Source organism: Cynara cardunculus (genome assembly GCF_001531365.2).
Source record: "Cynara cardunculus var. scolymus isolate 2C chromosome LG 7, CcrdV1, whole genome shotgun sequence".
Lineage (NCBI taxonomy): Eukaryota > Viridiplantae > Streptophyta > Magnoliopsida > Asterales > Asteraceae > Cynara > Cynara cardunculus.
In genome coordinates, this window is record NC_037534.1 from 1,788,774 (window position 1) to 1,799,725 (window position 10,952).

Here is a 10,952-nt window from a genome sequence, read left to right on the forward strand (position 1 = left end):
AACCCACCCCTATATATATATATATATATATATATATATAGAGAGAGAGAGAGAGAGAGAGAGGAGCGATCAAATGAAAACCACTCCAATTTATAAAAACCGTAAAAACTACTCTCATCCGTCGTAATCTTATGAAATTTTTTCATTAAATTGTTTATCTTGTGAAATTGTTTCATATAATATTTTTTTTTTTGATGAAGTTGTTTCATATATGGTTATGAAATTAATTATTTCATGTACTACTTAATGAAATTTTAATGAAACCGTTTCATGTATTTCTTTAAAATTAAAATAACGAAGATAATAATATCCATGATTAACATCTTCCACAATAAAAATGATTACTCAACCTCTTATAATTACAAAAAATGAACAAAATAAAAAATTATGATTGGTGGAATAAGGTTTTTACGGTTTTTACAAATTAAGTGGTTTCCATTTGATCGCTCTCCTATATATATATATATATATATGTGTGTGTGTGTGTAATTATATATAATATATATAAACCGTCACACATTGACAAATGTCGTCACCTTGTCGTGGCTCCTGAGGCTTGAAACTTGACATCGCTGCCACACCACGTTTCATGTCATTTAAAACCATAACACATACTCAAAATTTTAAATCCCATTACACTACATAGATACACAACTAGTATTGTTTTGAACATATCGCTTGTCATTGTGGCTCCTGAGGCCTGAAAAAACTTGACATCTCCGCCACACCACGTTTCATGTCATTTGGAAACCATAACACGTACTCAAAATTTTAAATCTTACTGCATTACGCAGATAAACAACTAGTACTGTTTCGAACGTATTGCTTGTTAACGTCGGATTCAGATACTCAATCAACCCGTTATCGACCACCTTGAGCCAACAATTTTCGCTCACGTGCCTATCGGTGCACCGAGTCTACATCCACACGACGTTATACATTAAACGGAATACGTGTAATTGATATATAAATACGAAAAAAGAATAAACATATTAATTAAAGATAGATTAGGGTTGATGTTATAAGAATCATTAAAAAAAGGAATTGAATACTCAAGATCCCACATTGATTTTAGTGATTAAAGAAAGTAATGGAATATTAAATGAAATCATAGTATTATTGGGATCAAGATCCTACTAAACTTTCTATTTTTGGATAATTCGTCATTAATATATTAATTAATTAATAATTAACAAAAAAGGTTTCTAATTTAAGTAACTAAATGGAAACAACAGCAGCCTCATACTCTTGTTCTTCTCTCTTGCTATCTCTAATTAAACAAGTGCTTATTATCCATAATCGTGATTAATTAAGATGATGATGATGAGCCATTAGTTCCGATAACATTACCGCCGCCGCTGCTAATACTGTCGTTGTGCGGTTGTTGCTGGTGGTGGTGGTGGTGATGGTGGTTGTCGTTGTTATCTCTATTGCTTAAGAAATCAATACCGCCAGCGCCAGCGCCAGCGCCACCGTAAGATCCGTTGTCGTTTTGGTTTCCGGAATCCTTCTTGCTTCCCAAATTCATCTTGTTATTATGCATCCAGACTTTGAAAACCCCTTTTTCGACACCAATTTCGTTGCAGAATCCGATAATCAAATCTTCATCTCTCTTCTGCATCTTCCACCCAACTCGTTCCGCCAGTTCCTGCATCTTATCCTTCTGATCTTGAGTGAATTTCGTTCGGAATCGTTTTTTTCCATTAGGGTGTGACCCGATGCCGGGGGCGGAGCCTGGGGTGATCGGAATTGAAGGGTTGTTCATGTTTTCCGGTGGCGGAGCGGATAATCCAGCGCTGAGAGCTAGTAGCATGTGTGGTGCTGATGGGTAGTAAGAGGACGAGATCGGAGGTGGGGAAGGAGAATCCGGTGGACTACTACTGTTTCCTCTAGCTCCGGCGAGTGAAATTGGTTGTGGAGGCGGTGGTGGCGGGTGGTGGCGGTGGTGGGGTTGGTACTCGATGACGTGTTGAGTAGGTGGGTTGTTCGGAAACGTTTCATCAGGGTCACGCCGGTGGAAGTTCCGATGACAACCACAGGCTGCACATTTTAAAGAAGTTGGGTCGGTGGGGGTGGAAGTAGACGACGGCATAAACTCGCCACATCCATCGACGGCGTGTCCGCCCATGGCGGCGGCGTGGTTCTTTAGACATTCCCGGTAAGTGATGACCACCGGCATGGGGTTGATGTGGTGGAGGTGGCGAGGTTTGTGGCGTTTGAGGACGCCATTTGAGAAGGGTGGTGGGAGGTGTTTTGGGATGGTATTGGGTTGGATCCGAGTATCAGGATCAAGGGTTTTGATGGCAGTGGTGGTGTTGGTGGTGGTGGTGGTGGTGGTGGGTGGTGGTGATGATGGTGGTATTTCCATGGAGTAATTAAGAGAAAAAGGGTTAAGGATCCATGGATGGAAGAGATTGGGGAAGAAGGTTTAGAGAGATTGTTTTAAGTATTTTGGAGTTTTTTTGGGGAAGATGACTGTAGATAACCCTCTTTTGTGGTGGTGCACTGCTTCTGGTTAACCCTTGGGTTATCTAATCCACACTCCCTGGTTAACCCGAACTCATATACGGGTCATTTGACCCGACCCATTATCACATACATATATATGAATAAATAAATAAATAAATAATTATTATTAAAATTGTTATTATGGAAAAAGGTTTAAATAATAATGCCAAAAAAATGTAAAATGGAATGTCATCAATTGGTCTCTTAATTATTTATTTTTTGGTTTATCTGAATGTCACTACTTTTATAAGTGGTATCTCCCTAACTTAAAGAGGTAGCTAAAAGATAATAAAAATGTTACAATTTTACCCAGATCCATAACTGGTAAGTCTCTAACTTGTGTACCTGGACATAATTCGCGAATGTGTCACTTACGGAACTGGATAGATATTGTAATTTTTTTGGTCTTTTAGCTACCTCCGCATTGGATAAAACCAGAAAAAATTAGCTGAGAAAGCAATTAATGTGAGAAAAATGAACCATTTCCATCAATTTTTCATTGTTAAATTAGTTGATTAATTGATGTAATTAAAAATGTGGTTATAATTTTTTTATAAAAATAAAAAAATCCTTTTCTTTGTCATTAATATAAAAGTAGACAAAATATAATCAATTTTTAATGTATTTTTTTTCTTCTAAATTTAATATTTCCAAACCTTATTTTAGAAAATTGGAATTAATAAGGTTTTGACTTGGACAAGAGGGTGGATTCAAGTTTACTCAACGGGTTTAAACGTGAAGAAAGCCGGGTCAACCCAGAAAGACGTGGGTCCCATGGTATATAGAAGAAAACGTAAACTATTCGCGTGTGTGGGACCCACTGACCAGTAAAAAAACACAGCAGGCATTTACTGATCCACCCTCCCACCTTGATTTCTCAATATTTTGCCCCTTTTAATCCAACTGGACCACATCCTCTAACTTTCTCCACATTTACACAATACACCCTTAATATTTTTCTTTTTCATTTTTAATCCCTTTAATTTTAAAAATATATCACTTAACTTAGTAGTTAAATAATCAAAACTCACAAGCCTCATGAAATCATGTTCACAATGAGTGTTTCATTTTGTTGTAAATTAATTTTTCTTTGGTTGACAACTTGTTTGTGAGTATTCCGGTCAGTTTGTGTTCGTACCTTGAATAATCTTAGGGTTATGGAGACAAACCAAAAAAATAACCAATGGCACTACAGGGCTTAAACTGGAGATCTTTGAAGAAAATCCCAAAGACCCAAGACTTCATGTCAGTTAAACTAATCGTACAAGATTATTACAACTTGAGTACATTGTAAGCAATTTTTGTAGTGTTTTATAAAGTTGATTTTGGATATGTTCAACAAAATTATATGATAACCTATTGTTGATTCAGAGTTGGGTTTCGGTGAGAATAAAAATTATGATGAGAAGGGTATGAAGGGATCTTCATCATTGGATCAATCCATAATTAAAGATCAACACTAAAATAGTGCACCAAGATACATCAGATCAATTCCCGTGATAAGCCCAATTCATCCAATTGTTCCAAGTGTCTAGATGGGTACAGATAGCCAGAATGTAGAGTCCCTATACTAGTTGACTTTGACTTTAATATCATGTAAAAATATGTGTAACACCACTATATTACTCTCCAAAAAACCTCTTAACGACAAAAAGGAGATTCCAATACATATGGTGAAGAATTGGTCCAAGTCTAACCAATGTGAAACTCTAATATAAACCAACACTCATTATTTGGACATACGCACAAAACACAAGGGCTAATTTAGCTAATAATAAATTTTTAGGGCTATAAATGAAAATAATTAAAGAAATTTGAGAACAAATTGTACTAAAGTTCAAAAGCCCATGCTGTAATCAAATGGATGACGTTGGTACACTTTACATCGAAAACATTGGATCGAAAATATTCTTTTTACCGGTACGGCGGCGATGACGGCAGTTACCGCTCATTTTCCGGCGAAGCTGACGTGGAGTATTTTTGGTGTTAGTGCATGTTTAGGAAATTAATGAGCAGGCTAAACAACGTTGTTATATTAATGACACGTGTAATTTAAGGTCTTACACATATTGACACGTAGCTTTGCATTTGTACACATATTTCCTCATGGTTTTGCTTCTTATCACATTGTTTGTTACAACTAAATTTGGTCATCAAATATTATTTCAATAATTTTAATTATAAACAATTATTATTATTATTTAATTATTTCTAAATTATTATAAAATATATGGCCTTTAACAAGTACTTCAGTTGATAAATATGTGATACGACTTTAATCAAATACAAGATATATTATAGGTTTGATTCAAGACCCCCTAATTTCAGCTGCGAAATCAACAATTTAGTGTTAGACAGATCGAAATTATTAGTAATCAACCTTTTTAACTAAATTATTATAGAACATATGAAATTGATGAAATTTTGTTTATCGTTTTAGAAACAATCTGAAATTTTATTTTAACCAATAAACCGACAAATGTTCAGTATAATATTATAAGTTTTGTCATTTTTCACCATTTTATATATATGAGTTTGATTAAAATTTATATTTAAATTATATAGTTTATGAATTTTTTTTTTCAATTAATAATAAGAGTAAACTACAAATCTGGTCCTTGTGGGTTGTTTTTTCTATGAAATCGATCACTAAATTTCATTTATTACGTAAAGGGGGTATAGTTTGCACATTTTCTTGATTATGTTCGGCCATCCATCTTGTATAATTGAGGGTAAAATGGTCAGTGGATGTGAGTAGGCAAAGATAACTGCTTTCTCGTTAGATTCTTGAGAGTCCAAATTTTTTTGCTTTTTCCTTATTGTCATTGATAACCGATTTTGGTTTTTGATATAGGGTTTGATTTAGATTTTTCATTTAGGGTTTCTATCATAAATCCTTGGAATTAACTTGTATAAAATTGCCGTTTATGTTCAGTGTTCTTGATGTCGATTGGATTTTACATTGGCTTTGCCTGAATTTGTATTAGTTTGAGGTTAAATGTTCATAATATTCTTGCTTCTTAAACTGGAGAAGAAAAAGGTTTAAAAAACCCTTTAAAATGCAGGAAAATGGCAAAAAGACGATATTGCTCTCGACTTAATGGATCTGGTAAACGGGCAAATGTTACGATAAAGGACCACATTCAAAAAAAGTGCAAACCCTATGAGTTTTATATAATAAATAAAGTTAAAGGACTAATTATAACAAAAACTTAAACTATAGGGACCAAAATTGTGATTTAGTCTAGTAATAAAATAGTAAATGTAAAGGCACTTATTTTATAGCATTTAAATAATGAATGGTGATGACCTTTGACTGTGTGGCTACGCTTTAATTCTTGAAATGTGTTGTGTGGGTGTGTGCATGTGTCTATATTTAGGGAAACTATCAAAATAGTTCATCTTCATAAATTTACCTTTTTACCCTTTCTACTAATTGAATTTTATTTTAATCAGAAGAAAAAAAAAACAAAAATTTGATTCCAAAAATGACTAAAAAGTGAATTTGACTGGACAGATCGACCATTTTGATCAGTCACTCGTGTATTTATCGTACCATATTTTGTAAAATTTTCATTTTAAGATTCAAAAATCTGGGTAAAAAGCTGATTGCTGATAATTCCAACCGACCACACAAGGAACCTGTTTTCAGAGACACAAATGTGATAAGGATATTTTTTGACTCACTCAGCGGTTGAGACTAGCGAGAAATCTAGAATCAGATCCGGAACCTGTCTTATATTTGGACAAAATCATCCACCATTTTTATAACTGAAGTAAGAGGTTGTTTGTTTATCTCTTAATAATTTCATTAAGAGACAATTTCTGAATCGTTAAGAGCTGAATCTTGTTTGACAAAAAAAAATCTGCCTCTTAATGGTTCTAAAACTCTCTGAATGATTTTGTATCATGGATCTCCCTTAACCATTAAGAGCCCTAATTTCATTGTATACAATTATCAAACAATTATATTTCTTTTTGCATTATATTATGAGAGCCTCTTAATCATTTTGACCACTTAATCATTATGCACCAAACCATTCAGCAATTGTCAAACAACCCCTAAAGTTCTAAAATTTGATGAAACTATATTTTGGTATCTAATACCGATATGATTAAAGTAAAACTTGATATGTTTTTTAAATAATGTTCTGTAAAATCTTTTATTTATATTTAAATGGAATTAAATAAACATTTAAAGACAATTATATGATAATATAATTAAATACAAATGTCATGAAATTTTATTTTCTTTAGGTTTTGAGACGATCACTTAATTTCACGACTCCGTGAAATATCTGTGAAGGTTTAATATATGTTGGATGTCTGGTATATTTTTACTGTGAAGGTTCATTGTGTATTTCATATGCATATGCATATTCAATTATTTTTTAATATAAAAACACGATATATAATTTTGTTGCAAATATTTAGGAAGATCATCGTATCATTCCTAAATGTTCATAAAGATCCCAAAAAACCTGAGGGATCTCAAATAATTTCAAATATTACGTTCATTTGTATATCATGATTTGGGATCACGTGAGACCAACCTGTTTTCGTGAGCCCGTTTTTTACACTTGAAACTTCATAGCGAAACGATGTGAAAGTAACTTTCACAGTGTTTTTGATGTAAAAGTTCGGGTTGTTTTTTACATTCACAGCGTTTAGCTATGAAGTTTCAAGTGTAAAAAAGTGGTTTCACCTGTCTCACAAAAATATGTTGGTTTCACATGAATTCAACCCTATACATCATACCTAAATAGATCTATCATTTTTACAAGTAACTATTTTTAGTTATTTAAAATTTGAAATTTAAAAATGATTATCCATAAATATATTTTATATCAAATTATTAAAATTGATAATATCAATTTAAGTTTATTTTTTGAGATTTTTTTAATATTAATTTTAGAAAACTTATAAATAAATATACAAATCTACATATTTTCTTCAAGATTGAATCCAAGTCATGAATCACGCTAAAAATATTAGAACTGATATCACCGGTTACAGAAGTGATCAATTAAGATTTTTTTATACTGGACCAAATAAGGAATGATCTGAAAAAGACTGAACGTGTAGATACGGACCAGAGTCATCAGATGTTTTTAACGTTATTTTTCAAATTAGCCATTGTTTCTTCCACGGAACTATAAAGTACCATCCAAATGTCTTTATTGTACTAACGGTTACTTTTGTTTTCTCTTTCGAGCATTTTAACGATTTTTTATAGAACGATATTTGTCGCTGGTAACGACTAGTTTGAAAAGCATCTTGAAAAATGTGGATGGTTTCAGATTTTTTTTCACCCTAACTCTCTTAATTATCACAGCATTACGGTTTTTATCTCTATGCTTTGTTAATAATTTCAGTTTTCGTTTCGGTGATTTAGTAATTGTGATTTTCGTCCATATGGTTTGTAATTTATTGTTGTTTTCGTTCATGGACTAATGTCTACCTTTAAGTACAAGGGACTAAAACAGTAAAGAATTGTGAACCACAGGGACCAAAAACAACACTAAATTGTAAATTATAAGAACAAAAATAGCAATGAATTACAAACCATAGGAACGAAAAACGCAGTTTCTAAACCACATGGATGAAGATCACTATTTTTAACAAACCACGTAGATGGAAAAACGTAATTTACTCTTCTCAAATACTATGTTTTCATATTCGTGTATTTTTTTTTTCGTCAACATTTTTTATGCAAGCTATTGAAGATAATTTCTTATTTGTCATTATGTAATTCATGATCTTTTTCTTTTAAGTATATAATATTTATATACGGCAAATGCAACAAATAAACTCACACACTTCTCACCTTTGGTGAGATTTGAATCTCTGACCTCCTAGGAGGCCAAAAACTACGATACCATTAGGCCAAAGACCCATTGGTGTAACTCATGATCTTGTTGGAGGATTTTTTTTTTTCAAATTCAGACATCTGAATTGCTTCCACATGAGTAGCAAAAGCATTTTGCAGAACATCCAGACTTTTAAATTACTTATGTGGAAGTAACAAAATGGTTTGTGAAAAATTTGGATATTGCTTCCACCAAACCAGCATAAGCTATTAATAACTGAGTAACATTGTCAGTATATTCAAGTATAAAAACTAGGGTTTTGACATAATGGATATAACACATCTGTGTTAAGTTCAATAGAGATATCAAGGACAAAAGAATATAACATGCCGATCAATAATGATCACGATACTGATGAATAAATAAACAACCAATACTTTTCATCTGGGTGACAAACTGATGACAATATATTACTAGATGACGTTCTTCGATATAATTATGAATATGATTCATAATTATTATCAGTATGGCAAGGTCCTGGTAGATTACAAGCAAAAGATACAACTAGATAAGAAAATTAAATAATTACCGAATGTAATTATTTATATTTTATTTAATTGATATATTGATCAGATAAACGTGTGTATATTGTTCATGTATATAAGGAATGTGAAGGGTCACATTTTACCAACTCTTTTTGAAACCTCAGAGGAAAAGGAGAAATGGTTTCTCTCCTCCCTCCCTCTTGAAGACGTCATCCCCTCTTTTACGTTTTTCGTGTCTAGCAGCACAAAGAATAAAACGGGACCTCTTGACCTTGGACGAGAAGATGGTTCACTGGTTTTTGTGTATACTGTGGGGACGTTCATGAGGTTCGTTAATATAATTCGACATCTCCTCCAAAGGAATTTGTAATTAGAAAGGTAACATCTGAAAGCACACAATCTACTCCATTTAGTTTGGATTGCTAGGAGATGACAATACTGGTTTTCTGTCGTGTGTATGACACCTATAACCTAACACATAATAACCATGTCGATGAACCCCTCTCCAGTTCATCGAACCACTCAACAACCGAGCCTCAGCTTCCTCCTGACTCGTAGACTTTGACCTCTCCAACATCATCACATCTTTTCTCCATTTTGTCGTTTTCTTCTTTTCATATCACCATGAATCTGTGTCGGCCGACCATTGAAAATGGTTGTCACCTCCTATTTTCCCAGTTCTCTTACAATTCATACCAGTTTTATTTTTATAATAAATTTTAAAAATTTAAATCAAAATAGTTTCTTGTTATTAAGTTTAATGCATTTGGGTGGTTGTTTTCAATAATTGGAAGTGGTTATTTATGAATTAAAAAAAAGGGGGGAAATAAAGAAACATATAAAGATGATAAGGTGTGATGGATGGGTAGCCAAAACATGTAGTGTTTACCTTAAAAAAAACATCTATAAATAATGGTAGACAAGATATGGGTGATGGGGTGTTGTGTAAGTAGCAACCCACCCCCCACCCACCCCCTTACCCCACCCCCACTACCAACACTCACAACTTGTTTTTTTATTTAGGTTAAATGCTATGTTGAGCTGACTTAATGACTGAGCTTAGCAGAGACGTTTAGCTCACTGTCATACAAGATTCGAACTTGAACCTGTTGTGTACTGAAGTAAAGTGGCTTCATTTCTTTACCAACTTAGTTACGTATGCAAAAACTTGTATTTTGTTTGACAAAATTTTGTTTGGTTTAAATGTGTGTTATGATGGACCTTCATTCCTTTATATGTGATTGGATAAAAATTCGATACCACTATTATGAGAAAAATATATATATATATATATATATATATATATCGTATGATATAATAGTTTAACACCCTGCTTCATTTAACCATTATCGCCTTCATTGCTGCTCCTCCAGTATATATTGATGGTCGGGCCTTCTTTTCGTTTTCGCCACTTTTATGGAGCATTGTCTCGAAGAGAGGCTCGATGAAATAGACATGTATGTGAAGATGCAAACTATCTGCACCTAGACAGAAAGACGCGAATCCTCTTGAAAGAGAGGGTGGCTTCGGGAACGCATAATTTCTATCGGGGTTTTGTTCTAAATAATATAAAAATTTTATTTATAAATTTTTATTCTTAATTTAATTTTCTGTTCATTGATAATCATTATTTAAAATTTAATAGTTTGTACTTTAATTCACAAGATTTTAATATTAAGTTATTTAAACATATATATATATATATATATATATAGAGAGAGAGAGAGAGAGAGAGAGAGAGACTTGGGATCATGTGAGACCAAAGGTTTTTCGTGAGACCCGTGAGATTAATTCTCAACCCTTGGATTAGATCTACAATCTAAACATTAATAATCACAAAATTGCCACGAGATTTCTCAATAATCACAAAATTGTCATCGTGCAACTTTAGACCATTAGATTATTAACTTATAAAGTTGATCAATGAATATAAATTGGTCTTACGGGTCTCACGTGAACTCAACCCTATATATATATATATATATATAGACTTGGGATCATGTGAGACCAGCCTGTTTTCGTGAGACCCATGAGACCAACATTTTACACTTGAAACTTCACAGCAAAATGCTGTGAAGGTGACTTTTTA

The 10,952-nt window shown here is 33.0% G+C and overlaps 1 protein-coding gene across 2 annotated transcripts; it reads right to left on the reverse strand.

Moving 5' to 3' along the window:
• Nucleotides 1-558: 558 nt before the first annotated feature.
• Nucleotides 559-2,472, reverse strand: LOC112515566 (zinc-finger homeodomain protein 9-like). Of its 2 annotated transcripts, XM_025122461.1 has the most exons (2): nucleotides 1,351-2,472; nucleotides 559-917 (listed from the first exon to the last, which is right to left on the reverse strand). In XM_025122461.1, the coding sequence occupies exons 1-2, from the start codon at nucleotides 2,366-2,368 to the stop codon at nucleotides 901-903; spliced, it is 1,035 nt and encodes a 344-aa protein (XP_024978229.1). In that variant the 5' UTR covers nucleotides 2,369-2,472; the 3' UTR covers nucleotides 559-900. The 2 variants fall into 2 exon arrangements, with proteins under 2 accessions (XP_024978229.1, XP_024978228.1); XM_025122460.1 differs by lacking the exon at nucleotides 559-917 and having other exon boundaries at nucleotides 1,106-2,472.
• Between the last annotated feature and the right edge of the window lie 8,480 nt (nucleotides 2,473-10,952).

Coding starts and splice junctions, on each gene's coding strand:
- LOC112515566 (XM_025122460.1), bottom strand. CDS start 2,368: ATGGAAATACCACCATCATCACCACCACCCACCACCACCACCACCACC.